Here is a 22058-nt window from a genome sequence, read left to right on the forward strand (position 1 = left end):
TGACTACTATTTTGAAAAACTTGTCGACTAGTAAATATAGGTAGTTGTGAAACCCCTAGTGTAGACATGTGTTAAGTGCTCCCCCTCCTTGTTTTCTTTTCTGTCTCCCTGCACCTGGGTTGCGTTCCGATAATCCAAAAATCAGCTCCTAAATCCTAACCCTATCGTCTATTCCTTGACCTCTAAGTGAAACGTCACGGGGTTAAGGGATAGTGGATAGGAGAATTCAAAAGGACTTGGGAGAAGAGACTGCGGGGTTGCGTTCCGATAATCCAAAAATCAGCTCTTAAATTCTAACCCTATCTCCTATTCCTTGACCTCTGAGTGAAACGTCACGGGGTTAAGGGATAGTGGATAGGAGAATTCAAAAGGACTTAGGAGAAGAGACTGCACTTTCACTATCCGACGTGTTTATGATGCGCCAGCGGACGTCATGAATGTGCGTCTGCTGCTGTGGGGAAACCATGGAAACTACAGTTTTCTATACAGCGGACTACAACATGGATGTTCAATAAGAACGAGGGACTACTGTAAACTCATCTAGAGACTCTGCACCGTGCTCTGATGCTGCTGCTTTGCTTTATGAACGTGGACAACAGAGAAACATATTCTTCATGACCAAAGTTGGATTTCAAATAAAAAAGAAAAGTGAAACTTACGCTCATCACCCTCTCCCTCCGGTCCACATTAATACAAATGATCCCAATACGTATGATTGATGAAAATATCTTAAAATAAATACAAATGTATTTATTATAAACGTTAGTCCTTAACATCTATCACTGTGTATATCACCATTCAAACATCTTTTAAAAGTTGAACAAACCCCACACAGCTCAGTAAAGACTGTGAAATGTTGACTTTATTTGATAATTTCAGTAAAAACTAACGTTCATATTTCTCTTTTTGATTATAATACTGATGAACGTTCAAAACAAAGCACTTTGGCAAGTTACCACATACGTTTTAAAATGCTTAATAAGCACCGTAACTTTCATGATATCATTTCTCCGTCATAATCGTTTGTTGACTGTTGTGTGACGGCAAATGCTGCGGCTGCAAGGCATTGTGGGAAAGCATTTTCTCCTCTCCTTTCGGTAAGGGAGGTCCAGTGGTTCCTAAGCTAAAGGAGGTTATAAAGGAAGTTTGAAACCTCCTTTCCTTTCATTTGGAGAATTGGAACAGCACTTATCATGGCTGCCACTGAGGGACTTCCGGGTCATTTCACTCCGTTAGGAAGGTTCCTAAGCTAAATGGACTATTGGAACGCAACCCGGTACTTTAGAGAATCCGACTGCACTTTCACTATCCAACGTGTTTATGATGCGCCAGGACGTCATGAATGTGCGTCTGCTGCTGCTGTGGGGAAACTATGGAAACTACAGTTTTCTATACAGCGGACTACAACATGGATGTTTAATAAGAACGAGGGACTACTGTAAACTCATCTAGAGACTCTGCACCGTGCTCTGATGCTGTTGCTTTATGCTTTATGAACGTGGACAACAGAGAAACATATTCTTCATGACCAAAGTTGGAATTGAAATAAAAAAGGAAAGTGAAACTTATGCTCGTCGTCACCGTCTCCCTCCGGTCCACATTAATACAAATGATCCCAATACGTATGATTGTATGAAAATATCTTAAAATCAATACAAATGTATTTATTATAAACGTTAGTCCTTAACATCTAACACTGTGTATATCACCATTCAAACATCTTTTAAAAGTTGAACAAACCCCACACAGCTCAGTAAAGACTGAGATGTTGACTTTATTTGATCATTTCAGTAAAAACTAACGTTCATATTTCTCTTTTTGATTATAATACTGATGAACGTTCAGAAAAAAGCACTTTGGCAAGTTACCACATACGTTTTAAAATGCTTAATAAGCACCGTAACTTTCATGATATAATTTCTCTGTCATAATCGGTTGTTTCCGTGAACGGCCGACTGTTGAGTGACGGCAAATGCTGCGGCTACAATGCATTGTGGGGCAGCATTTTCTCCTCTCCTTTCGGTTAGGGAGGTCCAGTGGTTCCTAAGCTAAAGGAGGTTATAAAGGAAGTTTGAAACCTCCTTTCCTTTCATTTGGAGAATTGGAACGGCACTTATCATGGCTGCCACTGAGGGACTTCCGGGTCATTTCACTTGGTTAGGAAGGTTCCTAAGCTAAATGGACTATTGGAACGCAACCCTGGTGTCATTTTCTGGTTGCTAACGCCATTGTAACACATAATCACTGATGTCCAGCTGTAACGGTGTAACTCATCAGAACCACAGGGGGGGGGGGGGGGCAGAGAGTGAATACACATACTATACAGAGATGCTGTATGAGAAACCAATGTGAGTTTGGAACATTGCACAATGTAAATCTATTCTAGTAGACCTTAACAATAGAATTATAATCAGTAGAAATGGCCATGTCATGGGACCTTTAAATCCATGATTCAGTTATTTTTCAGAAAAATGAAATCCTCGCTGATACCTTTGATTAAAAGCACTCAACCCATGCTCGTTTTGCAAAAGATGTATGTTCTGTAAGAAGTCAAGTAGTGTCCAACAATATGTCAGTTAGTCACTACGTAATAGTCCACAAAACTAAAACGAGCTGACATTTGTTTTAATTTGAAGGCCTCTATGGCACACATCCGGTATGATTTCTCTGTGACTTAACCCGTTTGTTGGATTTGTTGAAGTGCTGCTTCCGTGCAGATCACATGACAGTCTGCACGCGGAAGCGGTAGCAGCATGGAGCCCACCGCGAGCAAAGAGCCGGGTCCCGTCAGAGAGCGCCGTGCCTGCCTTACAGAGGCCTATACGTGTTTGCGGAGGGGATCATGTCCCAGCCAAAGGGCTCACGACGTGGCCTCTGCGATATTTGTCGGGGTGTGTGGAGGGGTCTCCAGCGGGGACAGAGAGAGTTGTCCTCCAGAGAACCACAGTGACCCCACCGTGGAGCTGAGCTGCATCAGTATGTCTCTGCTGGAGAAGATCAGCTCCGCGCTGATGTCTGGGAGCCTGCCACCAGCAGCCACCTTATATCACGCCGAGGTCCTGACGGGGTTACAAGACATGGATCTCATGTTACAACTTGTAAGTGGGCTTCCTAAAACACACATACATTTTAAAGATCGTAGCCAATGAACATGGGCGGCGACAGGATTTTTTCACTGCAGTAGTTGCTATATTGTAGTTGCTAGTTTCTATATGACAGCATGGCGTTGCTAGTAAATGTTCTGTGCACGTGTGATAACTGATATCACTGCTAACTTGAACACACTACAATATTATCATATTCAACACAACAGAAATAGCGTCAAGGGATAGTCCAAATGTCCCGTAGCCTCTCTTTACACCCTCGGACTCTGCGTTGTGTTTCGTATGTGTGATGGGGTGTTATGCAGAGGGGAAGAAAACAGGACACAGCAGATTGGGATTGTGGTGGAGACGCTGAGCGCTGATTTATTTGTTCCATGTAAACATTAGACATTAGTTACATGCTAACCAATAAAAACCACAAAATTAACAGACAAAACATAAACATCACATACCCAAACTGGTAAATAAACATTTAAACTAACCCAGTTGTCACAGAAATTGAATGTTTGGACGTTTTTTTACGTTATAATATGTCAAATGATTTGCCACAATTAAATACTGCTCACCCGGCATGAGGGAATGTAAACATTAGAACCAAGATGGCGGCGCGCGCAGAAAAGCGGGACCTACAGTGTCCCACAATGGCCAAAAAACAACAATTTACTGCACAACAGCAACACCTAGTGGCCTGTCAAGACTGCTACCATACATACACAATGGCGATCGTTCACTATTTCAACTGGCATGCTGTGGCATTTAACTTCCCCACCACACCGCACACACCCACACAGTTATTGTACTTTTAACTCCACTACATTTATTTAACACTCCTATTTACTTGTTCACTGTAAAAATTGATTATATAATTATATGGTATGATTACTATTTTCTATTACTAATATTTCATGTATTTTAAGTAATTGAATGTGGTTCTACATTGATAAACTACAACATTAATGAACCCTAAAATATATTGGTAATGAAAAACGAACATTATACATTCTTAAATAATGTAATACTGGACGGCTGTTATGCATGAAATACATTTTACTTAATTTAGCTATAATACTAATAATAATAATCCAGATAATACTTCTGTGCTTTATACTTGAATTTATGTAAGGGATTGATTGCTGCCCACATGTTTTCCACAGTGATATCCTAAAAGACTTCTATTCTACAGATCCTTCATTTCCAATCCAATGACCAGATAATCTCACACCTAGCTGCAAAGAGCGTGTCAACATGTGTCTTCTATCAGCTCCACACATCTGTAAGTTCTCCTTTGCGTTAATTTGCCCTTTATGCAATCTTGCCCCTTTCACACCAACACGGTTCCCGTGCTAGCTCCGTGCTAGAGCTTTTCTTGTTCGGAACCGGTTTTTCTTTTCAGCCCCCGTTTTGTTCACACCGCCCAGAGCCCGACTGGTGCTGCCGCGGCCGAGTCATGGTGTCACCGTTTACGTCGCTGATTTTCTCCCCAACGGCGCCGGGTCGATGATCGTGTTGCTTTTAATCATACGAAGTCAGATTCAATTAAATAACTACTTCTCAACCCTTATACTTTTCTCCAGAGTGCCGTGGTTCATTGTTTATTAATGTGTTTCAGCGGCATTTACCGACCACTGCAGTGCTGCCCGCTGTTTGGCATCACAACGTTGTTATGACACTTGTATAAAATGGGTGATGTTAGCATTGCAACCGAAGCTAAACTGACTATCTTGACTACTTGTTACTATCCTATTGTGGCATAAGCCGGCTCCGGGAATCGGGTTCACTTCCAGCTCCAAAGAATTGTCGGTCTAGAGGCAAGAGCTTCGGAGCTAAGAGGTGGCGTCGCTTACGTTTCTCTTACGTCGAGGCGTGCAGGAAACTAAACCCACCTCCCCTGAACATGGGTCGACTGTTATGCCTGCCTACAAGCAGTAGTGCTTATAAACACACTTTATAAAGTCAGGCAACACTAACCAGTAGGGGTGTAACGGTACACGTACCCGTACCGAAATTATTCGGTACGGGCCCTTCGGTTCGGTACACGTGTGTACCGAAGTGTACCGAACGCATATAACGTTAAACGGAAAAAATTGAGAACGTGAACAACTTCTTGGAAGTAGTGTTGTCACGATACCAACATTTTGGTTTCGATACCGATACCAAGTCAAGAATTGCGATTCCGATTCTTTTTCGATACTTTTCTTAAAAAAAGGGAAAGAGTCTTAAATATAATCAGGGATGCAAACTCATCAGGTATGAAAAAGGTGACAAGGATCCGAGCCCCCCGACCCCACGGAATATCGGCTTTAAAATTAGGAATAACAGGATTCTAGCAGTCAGAACAACTAAAGCAGCAGTGTTAATAATAACAGAAACGCCAAAGAGTCACATATAATATAAATATATATAAAAGCTTTTATTTTAATTGTGTAGCAGTCAGTTTAGAATTTTGGCAGCACTGTTGAGCATTTTGAAAATGTATTTTCATGCCTCTGTGCAAGGCTTAGTCTTTCTATCTTTATAGCCACTGGTGTAAAGTAACTAAATTCATAAACTCAAGTACTACTTGGGTACAATTTTTAGATACTTGTACTTTATTTAAGTATTTCAATGTTTCTTTTGCTACTTTGTACTTCTAATCCACTACAGTTCTGAGGTACATGGTGTACTTTTACTCCACTACATGTATTAATCCCTTTAGTTACTTCACAGATCTGGATGAATGATGTGAAATCTAATCAAGTGTTGAATCAGACTTTAGTTCCACCTGGAGTAAATCCACCAGCTACCCTGCAGTATACAAAGTACTTCAAACTAGCTGCACCTTCACCAGCTTTGAGAACACTTTCATGATCAATCATTATAAAACATATCATACATATTATTCTGAAATGGACCAATCTGCACAATGACTACTTTTCCTGTCGCTACTTTAATACTTTTACTTGAGGAACATTTTGAATGCAGTACTTTTACTGTAACAGAGTATTCCTACACTCTGGTGCTTCTAGTACAAGACCTGAGTACTTCTTCTTTTACTGTCGCTACTTTAACTATATTTTGAAGATAATACTTTTGTACTTTTATTTGAGGAACATTTTGATTGCAGGATTTTTCCTACATTCTGGTACTTCTACTTTAACTCAAGTACAAGACCTGGGTACTTCTACTTTTACTCAAGTACAAGATATATACTTATACCACCTCCGTTTATAGCCTATGAAAAAAACTAATAGAAAACGAAGGCTAAAGCTAACGTTAGCAGATAGTGATGCTAGTTTGCTAGTTAAGTTTGCTCAACGATAATATTGCGACAAAAAAGCTGTTCAGTGCACATCACGCTCTGCCGCTCCGACAGGGAGCTCTGCTCTGAACACCTGAACGGCCCGTTCACAGACTTCTGGCGTCTTTTTTGTCAACAAGCCGAGGCGCAGCGGCAGTTGCACTCCCACTTGCAGCCATGCTTCTCGTTTTCTCACATGCTCTGGCAGCTAGCGCGTGGCCGCGTGCACGAGAGAGGGGAGGGACTTAGAACGTGCTTGAGAGGAGCGGGACTGCAGGCACGGCTGCAGTGCAGGGAGTGGAAGCAGAGTACTTTTCCCCGTCATTCTTAAAGTACCGATACTAATGAAACGGAGGAATCGTACCGTTTTTAACGGCAGGGTATCGCGGTACCTTTCAAGTATCGGTACACCGTGCAACACTACTTGGAAGTAATCTCAGGTGCTGCGTCGCAGCATTCAGAGTAATTTGCACCCATTGTGTTCAACGCATAGAGCGAGCAAGTCATTTCATTGGACAAGCTGGTCAGAGGGATGCGTTCAAATGTAGTCAGTAATTTGAGGAACTGTCGAAATGGCGAACGCAGATAAAGTTGAGCTCGAAAATCCTCCAGCATCACTGAAGTCTCCGGTTTGGGAACATTTTGGTTTCGCAGTTACGTACAAAGATAACGGACAAAGATAACGGACAAAGACAGGTGGACCGAACCAACGCTGTTTGTCGGCATTGTTCAACTGAAATTGGTTACGCGGCTGGCAATACATCAAACTTGCACACTCATTTGAAAAGGCATCACCCGAACGTGAATATTACCGGTACCAAAAGACTGAAGTGCAAACCCAACTCCCACTAGCATTTGAGCCTCCACCACTCGCAAAAACTTCAGACCGAGCCAAAGCTATTACAAACGCCAAATATCCTTATGTTGCCATGTTAGCAAAGCGCTACCTGGCTGTATCTGCTCCCTCTGTCCCTAGCGAGAGGGTGTGTTCTCCACAGCAGGAGACATTGCTAGTGCCAGCAGATCTGCCCTTTCGGGAAGCAATGTGGACAAGTACATTTTTCTTTAAAAAAACATGAAAATACAATGACAAGCACGTCATAATGTCAAACTGGCTGCTTAGGTACAGTACAGTTCAAATACAGATTATTTCAGTTCATCGAAAAGCTGCACCTTAATGTTTATTTTATTATATTTTATATTTATTTGAGTGAATATTCATAGTTTAATAATAATTAAAAACCCAAAACTAATAGTTTGTTTTGTGAGTACTTGTAAAGTTCAAATACAGATCATTTCAGTTCATCGAAATGCTGCACCTTAATGTTTAGTTTATTATATTTTGTATTTATTTGAGTGAATACATTATTCACAGTTTAATAATAATTAAAAAAAAATATGTTATGTAATTTTTTCTGCTGTACCGAAAACGTACCGAACCGAACCGTGACCTAAAAACCGAGGTACGTACCGAACCGAAATGTTTGTGAACCGTTACACCCCTACTAACCAGGCTTCGTGTGATTCTGTTTATTTGTACCTTACTTTGACCATCCGTTCACTGTTATCGATCATTGTGGAGAGAGACAGACGTGTTGTTTTGTATTATTGCAGCTATCGGATGCAAGTAGTCAGTTTAGCTTCGGTTGCTATGCCAACATCACCCGTTTTATACCAGAGAAACTTTCATAACAGTGTTGTGATATCAAACAGCGTCAATTCAGACTGACACACATTCACTTAGGCTAAGGGGAACTGGGGATATGCATCAGCTGCTTGTGTGAGTCGGACAGTGAATACTTTAGAGCGGCCGCTGCAGTGTGAGCTAACCGGGAGCTAACGGGAGAATAAACTCCTGTGGAAGAGCAGCCAGCACTGCAGCGGTCGGTAAATGCTGCAGAAACACATGAATAAACAATGAACCACGGCACTCTGGAGCAAAGTATGAGGTTGGAGAAGTCGTTATTCAATTTATTCTGGCTTCGTGTGATTAAAAGCAACACGATCATCGACCCGAAGCAGTTCCCCGTTGTTGTTGTTGTTGTTGTTGTGAGCACCGTAATGGGTGCCGTTGGGGAGCAAATCAGCGATGTAAACGGTGACGTCATGACGCAGCAGGGGCAGCTCTGGGGCGCCAGTGGGCGGTATGAACAGAACGGGAGCTGAAAAGGGAAACCGGAGCTGAATCAGAAAAGCTCCCGCTCGGAGCTAGAAAGGGAAAAGCGCTGGTGTGAAAGCTGCATATGGTGCTCCTGTAGAAGGTCAGGATCCTCTCTATGGTGCTCCTGTAGAAGGTCAGGATCCTCTCTATGGAGTACCTGTAGAAGGTCAGGATCCTCTCTATGGTGCTCCTGTAGAAGGTCAGGATCCTCTCTATGGTGCTCCTGTAGGAGGTCAGGATGCTCTCTAATGGCGCGTTTCCACTGCAGGCCTCGCTCGGCCTCGCTCGGTTTGGTTAGGCCTTATTAGGCCCGGCTCACTTTAATGCTGCGCTTCCATTACAGTTTAGGAACTGGGGTAGTTACTATAGTAACTTAGTGCATGCGGAGCCGTGAGGTCATCAATGAGCGCCCCAGAAAAACAACACAGCCGTTAGCTGTTAGCCCTCAGAGCTCACAGCTCTTCATATCTGTTCAGAAACTAGACAAAAGTTAAACAAGTACAAACCACAGACTGTCTGTGTCATGGCGAATACAGTCGCTGGTTTATTTATGTCTGTAGGCCGTTGTTGTGAGTGTGGACGGTCGGAGCATATATAACGCTAGCTTAGCCAAGCTCCATTTAGAAAACACGCATTTTAAAAGGTTTTTTCGCCTGCCGTCTGTCTGCAGACTTGTCAAAGCATTAATTCATGGTTTTTACTAACCGGTATCAGTATGTTGTTACTTCGGCATCATTTTGAAACGTGTATTACAATTAAATCACGGTCAAATATGTTCATCTTGTTGTAGTTGTAGCCCCCTTGCCAGCGATTCTCTCTCTAGTTTAGCATACTCAGCCCGACTCAGTCTGGTTGTTCCTGGCCCTAGAATCACGATTTAGTCGAGCCAGAAAAATGTGAAAAAGTAGCCCCGGGCCAAAACTAGGCCAAGTGGAAGCGCAACCAAAAACGGGCCCCGCACGGCTCGGCGCGCTTAAAGCGAGCTACCCGCTGCAGTGGAAACGCGCCATATGGTGCACTTGTAGAAGGTCAGGATCCTCTCTATGGTGCACCTGTAGAAGGTCAAGATCCTCTCTATGGTGCACTTGTAGAAGGTCAGGATCCTCTCTATGGTGCACCTGTAGAAGGTCAGGATCCTCTCTATGGTGCACCTGTAGAAGGTCAGGATCCTCTCTATGGAGCACCTGTAGAAGGTCAGGATCCTCTCTATGGAGCACCTGTAGAAGGTCAGGATCCTCTCTATGGAGCACCTGTAGAAGGTCAGGATGCTCTCTATGGAGCACCTGTAGAAGGTCAGGATCCTCTCTATGGTGCACCTGTAGAAGGTCAGGATCCTCTCTATGGAGCACCTGTAGAAGGTCAGGATCCTCTCTATGGTGCACCTGTACATTTAATGAAACTTTGTAAAAGCATATAGAAAATGAAGCTCTCATATAATGGAAAAACTGTTTGGTTACGCTGGCAGTTAGGAGCTCACTGTCCCCGCAATCCAGAGCCTTTACGAATGTCTTGCTCTGTACATGTCAGAACATTTAAATCAACTTATTTGGTGGTGATTGTCATAGACAAATAATTAAAGTAAACAACAAAGTGTCAGTAAACACATGCAAAGAGTTGGCTTACAAATGTAGTCATTGCATTGGAGGTAAACATGTCACGAGAAGTTAAAGGTATAACTGTTAATAAAACCTGGAAATTAGCTGGTCAGCACTTTATTTGACCAATACTAGTTTCATAAAGTATCTAATATACTGTGCTTTATTCCCACATTATATGTTTATATTTTATATATTTTTATTTTTTAGAGCACGGTCTGTCCTGTCTGGCAGCAGAAGTGTGTTCAGGCTTTTTACAGCTCGACCCCCGGCCCTGCTCTGAACAACTGTCTGTGGTCAATAACTGATGTCTTCAAAAGACTTCTTCAAGGAGGTCATCAAGGTAAGCAAGTGAGCTAGAATATAGAATAGAAAGCATTTTTTGTCATTGTACACAATATACAACAAGCTTTGTCCATTCACACATTTATCTTAAGCCCCAGTGACAGCTGAACTAGGCTGATGTGTGAACGGCAGACTGCAGTGTTTCACACAAAATGTCATGAGGTTAAGGAAAGGTGTGAAGGAGAATACATCAGGACTTTAGAGAATCTGACTACACGGGGCTTATTACTGATGAGACGACTGCTTGATGTTTACTGCCGTTGAAATCAACAATTTCCATACATGGACTTCTAAAAGGGCATCTCGTTACTTTGCCTCGAGTTTTCTTATCGTGTTGTTTCATTTGGGCTTTATAAAAGGAGACGGCAGTGAAACAGATGTTACTTTATTTGCAAGGTTTGAATTAAATTGCACCTATCATGCTATTTTTAGGCAATAGCATAGGTCTCAGATATATAAAAAAACATGTCTATGAAGTGTTTTGCTAAAAATACCAAACAGATCACCCATTCTAGCCATGCCTCATGTCCCTCTATTTCACTTCCTTATTCAAAAGTGCTGATTTGGGTATAAAGCTTTTTTTTAAAAAAAAGCTACTGTCTAAACTAAATGCTGCCGTGATGAAACGCCATATCATGGATTATCATAGATTCTTTCTGAAACAGTATGGAGCTCAAATGTATGGAAGCCCATTTCCGCCACTTGAAAAAAATAAAATCCCCATGAAAAGTCATAATTATGAGATAAAAAAGTCGAAATTATGAGATAAAAAGTCATAATTATGAGATAAGAAAGTCGAAATTATGAGATAAAAAGTCATAATGAGATAAAAAGTCATAATTATGAGATAAAAAGTCATAATAATGAGATAAGAAAGTCGAAATAATGAGATAAAAAGTCACAATTATGAGATAAGAAAGTCGAAATAATGAGATAAAAAGTCATAATTATGAGATAAGAAGTGCGCATGCGCTGCAGTGGCGCTGTCTTTAAAGGTCCCTTCATCACCTTGCTGCTCTCCACCATGCAAACAGCATCTATCTAGTCCTAAATAAGGTAACCATTACAGGTGACTTTTGTAAATGTTAGATGTTACATATAGCCTATATTGCAGCTAAACTACAACAATGCAGTTCATAGCTTTGACATTACCTGTTATAAACTATAATATATATGCCTATAGTTTTGTGGTAACGTTCACGCCACTAATGACAATAGTGTAGGCATACTGCTGCTGTGAGTTGCTCTAACTCTAACCCGTGAACGTTACCACAAAACTATAGGCATATATATTATATTCATAACAGGTAATGTCAAAGCTATGAACTGCATTGTTGTAGTTTAGCTGCAATATAGGCTATATGTAACATCTAACATTTACAAAAGTCACCTGTAATAGTTACCTTATTTAGGACTAGATAGATGCTGTTTGCATGGTGGAGAGCAGCAAGGTGATGAAGGGACCTTTAAAGACAGTGCCACTGCAGCGCATGCGCACTTATTATCTCATAATTATGACTTTTTATCTCATTATTATGACTTTTTATCTCATTATTTCGACTTTCTTATCTCATTATTATGACTTTTTATCTCATAATTATGACTTTTTATCTCATTATTTCGACTTTCTTATCTCATAATTATGACTTTTTATCTCATTATTATGACTTTTTATCTCATTATGACTTTTTATCTCATTATTTCGACTTTCTTATCTCATAATTATGACTTTTTATCTCATAATTATGACTTTTTATCTCATTATTTCGACTTTTTTATCTCATGACTTTTCATGGGGATTTTATTTTTTTCAAGTGGCGGAAATGGGCTTCCATACAAAGGCTTTCTCTCTTGCCGGTTATACTACAAGTTGAGTTCCTTTTTACTTCCTGCTTCTTCACACACATGCTCTCCAGTACAGGTTAGCTCTGAGTGTTAGCCATGCTAATGTAAACACCGACCATATTACGTCCAAAACAGTCGGGCATTGTTTCTGATGGCAACGTTTCTGATTGGGCCGTGGGTCCACATTTCAGATATTACGTCATATCGGACTCAAATCTGGATCAGCTCCGTTGTTCCCCGTTTTTAGAGATTTGGGTACGGAGGAAAAGAGAGGGTTTTATTTTCTGACGCTGCGTCAGTTCCCCGACACACCGGGGACACATCTTGATGTATAAAAGACATCAAAAGGTGCATTTTGCATGATAGGTCCCCTTTAATAAAACATGTAAAGTGAAAGGAAATGCTTTTTGCATTGACTGACTTGTATCCCAATTGGTATGATTTTATAGAACTCAATGCCATATATCCATTACTTGTTAGGCCCACACATCTACTACTGTGCATATCACTATTCATATCATATAACCAATAATAAGCGCAACGTTCATAATTTGCCTTTTGGTTGATATATTATTGAAAGTTCAACACATAAAACTTTTAGAAATGTTATGGCATTTATATGAAAAATGCTTAATAAGCACCATTACTTACATGATCTGCATTTGTCGGACAAGATTGTTTAAAAGGATGGTCCAGTATTTCTTAAAGGTGACCTATTATGCAAAATCCACTTCTTCACGTCTCTTCTACATCAACACGTGTCCCCTCTTCTTCATGTCTCTTCTACATCAACATGTGTCCCCTCTTCTTCATGTCTCTTCTACATCAACACGTGTCCCCTCTTCTTCATGTCTCTTCTACATCAACATGTGTCCCCTCTTCTTCATGTCTCTTCTACATCAACATGTGTCCCCTCTTCTTCATGTCTCTTCTACATCAACATGTGTCCCCTCTTCTTCATGTCTCTTCTACATCAACATGTGTCCCCTCTTCTTCATGTCTCTTCTACATCAACACGTGTCCCCTCTTCTTCATGTCTCTTCTACATCAGCATGTGTCCCCTCTTCTTCATGTCTCTTCTACATCAACATGTGTCCCCTCTTCTTCATGTCTCTTCTACACAGAGATGGGGTCGTTACTAAAAAAAAGTAATATATTACATATTACATATTACTTTAAAAAAAAGTAATATATTACACTACTTCGTTACTATCTACATAAAGTAATTCGTTACTTTACTCGTTACTTTACTCGCAGGGCCGGCCCGCCCCTCCCTACAGGCAGATCACGCAGACTGCTAAAGTTTCAAATGTTCTCTTTAGTTCAGTTTCCATTGTCGCATAAGACTGATCCAGATAGCTCCTGAATGTTTTCCTATCTGACCGTGGCTGTCCTCTGTCTCCTGCTATCTGACCGTGGCTGTCCTCTGTCTCCTGCTATCTGACCGTGGCTGTCCTCTGTCTCCTGCTATCTGTATATTTTGCGCAGTCTATCTCTGCTCACGCTGTTGCGTCAGCGTGTTCTCCTGCGTGTTGGCCATGTGTTGCACTGGAGCCAGACTTCAGCCGAGCACGTACGAACTGCGCATGCGTGAGTGGCAATAACTCTCCTTACCAGCAGGCAGCGGTAGTGTGTATTCGTCATTCAAAACAAGCAACAACCGGAAAACAGAGAAGAAGAACTACGTGTGTGTGATATAAATAAACAACAGCTATGTGCGTTAGCTTCACCTAGCATGTGTTCTTTGCAGGTGTTTGTTGAGGTTTGATTATGACTGATTTTAGAAAGTAACGAAGTAACGCGTGTCGGGGCAATGTTAGTAACTGTAGTGTGATTACTGGATTATAAAAGTAGCGCGTTACACTACTCCGTTACCGACAAAGTAATATTATTACAGTAACGCGTTACTTTGTAACGCGTTACACCCAACTCTGCTTCTACATCAACATGTGTCCCCTCTTCTTCATGTCTCTTCTACATCAACATGTGTCCTCTCTTCTTCATGTCTCTTCTACATCAACATGTGTCCCCTCTTCTTCATGTCTCTTCTACATCAACATGTGTCCCCTCTTCTTCATGTCTCTTCTACATCAACATGTGTCCCCTCTGTGGAAAGAGATTCTGAAAGTTTCAGGAAAAAAAGATTTGCTCTCTTTTTGATCCATTTCTATAAAAACCTGTCTGAAAATGAGCCGATCAGATTTTGGCCACTTTATGATGTCATAATGACTTTGGCTTGTGTCACCATTAGCCAATCAGCAACCAAGGTAACCCCCCCCCCCCCCCCCCTTATCACCCGAATCTCCTCCTAGAGCACCATTGAGTTATTTTTAACCAAGTCTCTCTCAGAGGGGCGTGGGGAGGGGCTCCTTATTTTCCTCTAAAGTAACAGACAGAGAATCAGCACTTTGGAAATGGGGCTGAAACAGAGGGGATTATGGGTAATGCTACAATGATCTGTTTGGTGTTTAGAGCCAAACACTTCAGACATGTTTTGTATATATCTGAGACCTATAATATATTGATGAAAAAGAGTATAATAGGGAACCTTTTAAGTTATGAGATAACAAAGGAAATGTTAGGGGGGGGGGAAGAAATGTCAAAAGAACCTGTGTTGCTTGTCATTTCCCACTTTCTTAATGATATATAATAAATACAGTCTTTAAACAAATCATAATGATATAAAGGCTTATATTCATCATTTTCGGTTAACACATAGCAGACATATTCTGACAGGGATCCCTTAATTCCCTTTTTTTAAAGTACGATAATTTTCGGACTATACTATACGTGCATATAAGCCGAACTATACTATACGTGCATATAAGCCGGACTATACTATACGTGCATATAAACCGGACTATACTATACGTGCATATAAACCGGACTATACTATACGTGCATATAAGCCGGACTATACTATACGTGCATATAAGCCGCCGGACTATACTATACGTGCATATAAGCCGCCGGACTATACTATACGTGCATATAAGCCGGACTATACTATACGTGCATATAAGCCGAACTATACTATACGTGCATATAAGCCGGACTATACTATACGTGCATATAAGCCGGACTATACTATACGTGCATATAAGCCGCCGGACTATACTATACGTGCATATAAGCCGGACTATACTATACGTGCATATAAGCCGGACTATACTATACGTGCATATAAACCGGACTATACTATACGTGCATATAAGCCGGACTATACTATACGTGCATATAAGACGGACTATACTATACGTGCATATAAGCCGGACTATACTATACGTGCATATAAGACGGACTATACTATACGTGCATATAAGCCGCAGCAGCTACATTGAATGATGTGTACATATATAAGCCGCACTGGACTATAAGCCGCAGGTGTTTTAATGTTTAATGACCGTATGTAAGGGTTCGTGCACAGAGGGGATTGTCGGGAAAGAGATTGCTGTTTGAGGAAGCTCCCATTTATTAACATTTCAACAAACAAGTTGCATATTTGCATAACGTATTCAAGTGTTACCATTTAGTGCAATAGTAGCTACAGAACATGTACTGTGCTGTGTAAACTGTTCTGTATCACATGGCGTTTCAGACACACACACTTTTCAACTTTCAAACGTAAACGGTGCGCTCCCAGCGCACGTACCGGCAGTGATCGACAGCAGTGGTTTTCAACCCGTGGTACGGGGACCACCAGTGGATTTCTACGTTTGTTTTCCATAATGAGGGTTTGTGCATGAAAACTTCCTTTGCACAAACTGTCTCGCTCTCGTAATGTCTGTCTGTCTCGCTCCCGTTCTGTCTCTCGGTTCCACTTTTACTTTGGCGCTCTACCTGTCTCACTCTTTTCCGGCCTCCAGCTTTTCCTGCTGGAGCCCGCTTAAAGGTGGCGGGCGCGGACCGGTCATAGAGCCCATAGCGTTAAAGGTGGTGGACTGTAACCTGTAAAATCCATAGATTTAGGAGGTCCCCTAGTGGCCGTTAGCTGTACAAATCCATAGATTAGCCGCACCGTTATATAAGCCGCAGGGTCGAAAAATGGGGAAAAAGGCGCGGCTTATAGTCCGAAAATTACGGTAGGTTGTGAGTGAGTAATTTTTCAATAAAGACGGCATCACTAAATACCTTCAAACATGTTTACTATGTTGGTGAACATAGCCACCAGCATCAGAGAACAGCAGAATGCTTTGTGCGTCCTGTATCCTCCGACACTCATGCACACGATGATCACGGCAGCATAACTGATCCACTATTAAAATAATCATCCAGTATTGATTCTTTGCTCGCTAAGACCAACATCAGGTCAGAACAGAGCAGCCCAGGATGCTGGCAGTGTGATAGGGAGGCGTGTGGTGCAGTGGGCTAGTGCGTTGGTGTTGGGATCAGTGGGTCACAGGTTCAAACCCCACTGCAGTGTGGGGATTGCCCACAGTATTGAGTATGTAAGTCGCTTTGGATAAAAGCGTCTAACCAGTGACGTGTGATGTAATGTGGTAGTTGTTGTGTTGCTGTGTCCAATCTGTATTTTTGATTGCATGCATTTTCTTCCACCAGAGAACATTGCGAAACTTCTGGCAGCTTTTGATTCCAGCCTGATGGCTATTTGTTCAAAGTTTCTTCCTGAAGAGAGAAGTGAGGTCCTGCTGTGTTTGGATGATGCCAGCCGCTGGGGAACAACACTGTGCCTCCTGCTGGAGCTGCTGGAGCTGCTCACCGCATCCAGGGTGATCTGTGCCGCTGACGTCTGTCTGCAGAGTCAGAGAATAACTTATACTCACTCCTCAGCCCTCCTGACAATAATCGGCGGCTCTTCGCATTATTTTGTCAAAAAGCGTGCACTGCTGCTACTGAAGAGAGCGGTGCTTCAGAAGTCCGGAGAGGACTGGGCTCTCGGGGAAGGGCTGTACGTTGGGCCCAAAGACAAGCATCTCCTCGCTGATATGAGCACGCTGGCGAAGAGTATGTTAACAGCAGTGGCTACTGATTGGTTGCAAAGGGTTCAAGTGGAGTCTAGCTCTTTCTTTGGGGGGACCAGACATGTCGGAGGAAAGGGAGGCAAAGCAGACTGTGTGATGCTGAGAGCGCTTGGCCTGCTGCTTCTCAAGTCCTTGGAGCTTTATATCCAAACACCTAGCGGAGCAGGTGAGTCCATGGAATCTTTTGGCAGCAGGCTGAAAATCAAAAATGTAAGATGCTCAACTGTCAAGGGGAACTACACAGTTACTGATGACTCTTGCTGAGTTACTGTGTACAATACTGTCTGAATGACTATAACTAATTTTATAAAATATAGATAGATAAAGCTTTAATGAATTATGACTGTTTTATAACGCTGCTCAATTAGCTTGGAACAAGCTACAACATGAACATGGTCCCTCTAAAGTACTGTCCTAGTGTTTTTAGTTTGTGTCTGTAACTGTGCTGCTGCCTATCTCAGCCAGGACTCTTGGAAAACAATATGTTTAATCTCAAGCAACCTTCCTGGTTAAATACACAAAGAAATCACAATACTTAACTCTCATTATAAGCCGAGTGGTTATGCTGATACTTCCTGTGTCCTCTCACAGCAGGAGTGAACAGTGCCTTCGAGGTGTGTGGGTATCTGCAGAGTGTGTGGGGCTTCCTGAGGCAGGGCAGTTTGCTGAGTACAGAGGTCACACACTGCTGCTGCTGGCTCAGCCTGCTGTTTGGAGAACAGGACGACGACATGATGGAGGCAGCTAAAGCTTTGTTTTCCATTTTCCTCCATCACAGGTACGACAATTATGCAGATGGAGTGTGTTTTATTGTTACCAACATTAAATGAAAATGTCAGTAGGGGAGTGTGATAAAAACACACTAACACTTTGACACATAACATTTTGGATCACAACCGAGCAAAGGGGATTTTTTTTTCTAAATTCAGCTGAAAATAAAAACCTGCATCTTCAAATTCTTGGAAAATGAAAGTAGAAGGAACAGATATTCAAAAAAAAGTAAGGTCGCTTTGACAATAAGCTAACTGAATTGTTGTTTCTCCTGCAGGCTGTGTTCTGGACTGGATGACGGTTCTATGTTGAAGGCAGCCTGTGTCTTTGGATGCAACCCTCACTGCCACTTCCTGCTGCTGCTTCAGAGCATCTCCTTCGATCACAGCATACTCCTCGACTTTCTCATCTCCACTGAAACCTGTTTTTTGGAGTACTTTGTGCGGTACCTTAAATACCTTCGAGCTGACTGGCAGGGCTTCACTGCAGCATGTGGAAAAACCAGCTTGTTAGATGGCCATCTTTCTCTGCAGCAGTCACCTACTGCCTTATGTGGGGGTGATGTGTTAAAGGTGACTAACGGAGATCAAGATCCATATCGATCCAACGCCTGTTTTCAGCACACGGGTGCTACTTCATCAGCAGGAATGATCAGTATGGCTGCTGGGTTTCACCTTGTAGAGTATGATAGTTCTGACGAGTCTGATACAGAGGAGATGGAGGTATCTCAGGGTGCACCAGTAAGTGAGAAAAGCAGATTCAGTGCTTTGGACATGAAACTACAAACATTATCGGACTTAACAGGAATACTGATTGAACCTAACGCCACACCACACAGAAGAGCAGAAGGGCCTCAAGTGCCGGTGTTCCTGAGTGAGCAAACATCGTGTCCAAACATGGCACCTGTGTCAGGACATGTGACTTGTGACACATTAGCCAGGGTGGTCCTTTGCATGTCACAACTCAGAGAGGTGGTGAAGAGGCTGCACACAAAGAAGCTCTTCCCATACAACCCTTCTTCACTCTTAAGGCTCCTAGAACATTTCTAACACTTTTTTATTTTGTGTTTTAAGATTTTATAATACATTCTTTGTTTTCTGAACTCGCTTGTTATCTAAATGGTCCAGTGTGTTTCAACCGGTGCATGCTAGGACTGGCAAGAGGTTGTATTTCTGGAGGTATTGTTAAAAATGTTTTACCCTGTTTTAGGTTTTACACACGGCCCGAAATACACACATACCAGGAAGGTATGGTTTTTTGATTATCAGATTGATAACTTTGATAATAATTTCTTCTTTGTGAAATGTTTCCAGGAGAAATACTCTTTTAGCAGTACTAGCACAACAATCAATACAAGGATGCAAGTGGATGACATGCAGAAATGATCAAATAAAAAATAAATGGACTGTTTTCATTCAAACCCATTAATCCAATTTTATTTATATAGTCCAATGTTACAATTTAGCTTAAATTAGGGGGCTTTACAATCTTTATTATACAATACCGTATGTCCTCGGACCCTTGCAGAGGATGCGAAAAACACATATGCACTGTGTGCACACTTATTTGGAAGTATTTTTGAGGATTATTTTAATTATTGAACAACTACAGTGCTCTCTGTCAATCCGACATGTTTATAAACCTCAAGTGTCAATATTTAAGAAAGTAAAAGTGAGGTTTTGGCTCTCTTCATGTACTGATGCACTGTTTGCACAATAACTTTGACCTGCACACATACATGTAAATATATTTAACATTGGGAATCTAATATGTTTGTTCATTTAATTAATTTCTTGTTTTAACAGCTACTTACCTGTATATAATTGTATCTTTCATTTTATTAATCTTGTGTGAATCTGTACTGTCATGATTTTTGATGAACTCTGTGTGCACAATTAATATGCAACTAAATGAAAAACGAATAGTGTCCGTCTCACTGTACAAATAAACTTTTCTGACATAAAAAAAGACCATATACCAATATAGCCACCCTTCTTTTCAATAACAGTCACAAGCCTTCCATTCATGGGACATTTCTGGGATTTCCCCTCCTCGACTCCTATCCTCGTGTCTTAGTCCCGCCCACAGGAGATGCGAGCCGAGGAGAGAGGAGTGGAAGCACCAGGCGGTTAGAGAAATGAGAACTCCTCTCCTCTGAGCGGGCATTTTAAAGAGACGTCCATTAAAGGAATGGTCCACTCATTAGATAATTATTCCAAACTTCAGTATTTAGTGAAACATTATGTTTAAATCATACCCTGAAGAAATCTGCGATATTCCCCGATAAATAATGATTTTATAGCTCTTTTTTATCAAAACCTGTATATTCCGCCTAGCCGTCGCCATTTTTGCCATTTTCAGTAGTCACGTGATGGTCGTGACGTCATCCATGCGTTCACTTACTTTGTCAACACACGGAAACATGGCGGAGTATTTGAGTTCGGACTCGTCAGCAGAGGAAGAAGTTTTGACCAATGTGAAGAGATTGGATGGGGGAATTCAACCATACATATCAGTATGACAATACGACACCCTCTGTCCTTAGACCCTCACATCGTACAAGGAAAAACTTCCGGAGAAAACCCACAGTTTAAAGGGAACATGGGAGAAACCTCAGGGAGAGCAACAGAGGAGGGATCCCTCTCCCAGGACGGACAGACGTGCAATAGATGCCGTGTGTAAATTGAAAAGATAATACATTTGCAACATAGGTAGTCCAAATGTTTGGTAATGCATGTGTGTATAATAGGAAGATGATATAAGATACTATATGTATGCATGTAGTACCACCCTGGCTAGCGATTCCCTCTCTAGTTTAGCATACTCAGCTTCGTTGTCCCTGGCCATAGAATCACGATTTTATGGGGCCAGAAAAAACTGGGGGAAAATACACACTAGCCGGTACTACGCTATATGGAAAGGCCACCAAAAACTGTCCTGGCCTGGACGCTAAAGGACGTTAAAACGGGGCTAGCCGCTGCAATGGAAATGCACTATAACATACCTTATTCTTACTCCGAGCACTACTTCTGCTCCTCCGTCGCTTCACACTTGCAGAGGGTGATTTCTCAACTGGCCGAACTGGTGTCCTGGTCGGTGATGACACCAGAAAGACCGATGGTACTGCATCTCCATTAAGTAATGGTTGTTCCATAAATCCCATGTTATGTTTCATCATACTCTCAGAGTAGTCGTCCGGAAATTTGAAATGTTCGCTGCATACATGAGCCTGTGAATCTTTCGGTTCGGGCCGGCCACATTTCGCTAGCCACTGCCTCCGAATGTACTTCTTACGCTTACCTTTTGGCAACAGATGGAACCGAGCATTCCGTGGATTGTTCCTATCAGAATTGTGGCAGTATTTCGCGATACAGTGAGGCATATTTGAAGAGAGAAACTACAGTAAATAACATGGAGATCAACGTGTCTTCGAAAACCAAACGCATGGTTTACGTCACGTCCGGAAAATGGCGGCGCCCACAGTGTTGATGTTATTTCGGTATATAATCAGTTTAAAATCACTGATAATGGCATCGGATTTAAAAAAAAAAAAAGATGCCTGGCAGAGACTGGTCTGTTTTATCGGATGATAATTATTTAAAAATGAGTGTCATGAGCATACCATTCCTTTAATGATGACAGGAGGCACAGCAGCCCTCTGTCTGATGGACAGATGTGTTCATGACGACTTATATATTTACTTTGATTCATTCACAGTGCGGTATAATGAGACAATAACAGGATACAGGTGCGGACACACACACTTATATAAATATATACAATTTCAGAATCAAACAGAGCACTCTCATAATAACGTAACACTATCAGAGACTGGATATATCCTCCCCCCTCTCTCTGGTCGCTACAATGAGGAAAATAAATTACGGGCCAAAAGTTGTATTTGCAAGTATTCAAAGTAAGCAGAGGACACCAAACCAACTGAGACCTGTCTGTCCGCTGCATCTACGCACTGTACAA

The 22058-nt window shown here is 41.7% G+C and overlaps 1 protein-coding gene across 3 annotated transcripts; it reads left to right on the plus strand.

Annotated features, from left to right (window-relative positions):
• Positions 1-833: 833 nt before the first annotated feature.
• On the plus strand, positions 834-20042 carry lins1 (lines homolog 1). 3 transcript variants are annotated; one of them, XM_034102581.2, is made up of 6 exons: positions 834-3098; positions 4288-4377; positions 10348-10480; positions 16888-17475; positions 17901-18087; positions 18358-20042. In XM_034102581.2, exons 1-6 carry the CDS (start codon positions 2754-2756, stop codon positions 19127-19129), a joined length of 2115 nt encoding a protein of 704 aa, XP_033958472.1. In that variant the 5' UTR covers positions 834-2753; the 3' UTR covers positions 19130-20042. The 3 variants fall into 3 exon arrangements, with proteins under 3 accessions (XP_033958472.1, XP_033958482.1, XP_033958490.1); XM_034102591.2 differs by having other exon boundaries at positions 17904-18087; XM_034102599.2 differs by lacking the exon at positions 4288-4377.
• The last annotated feature ends 2016 nt before the right edge of the window (positions 20043-22058 follow it).

The sequence above is a fragment of the Pseudochaenichthys georgianus genome, chromosome 3, assembly GCF_902827115.2.
Source record: "Pseudochaenichthys georgianus chromosome 3, fPseGeo1.2, whole genome shotgun sequence".
In the NCBI taxonomy this organism is placed as follows: domain Eukaryota; kingdom Metazoa; phylum Chordata; class Actinopteri; order Perciformes; family Channichthyidae; genus Pseudochaenichthys; species Pseudochaenichthys georgianus.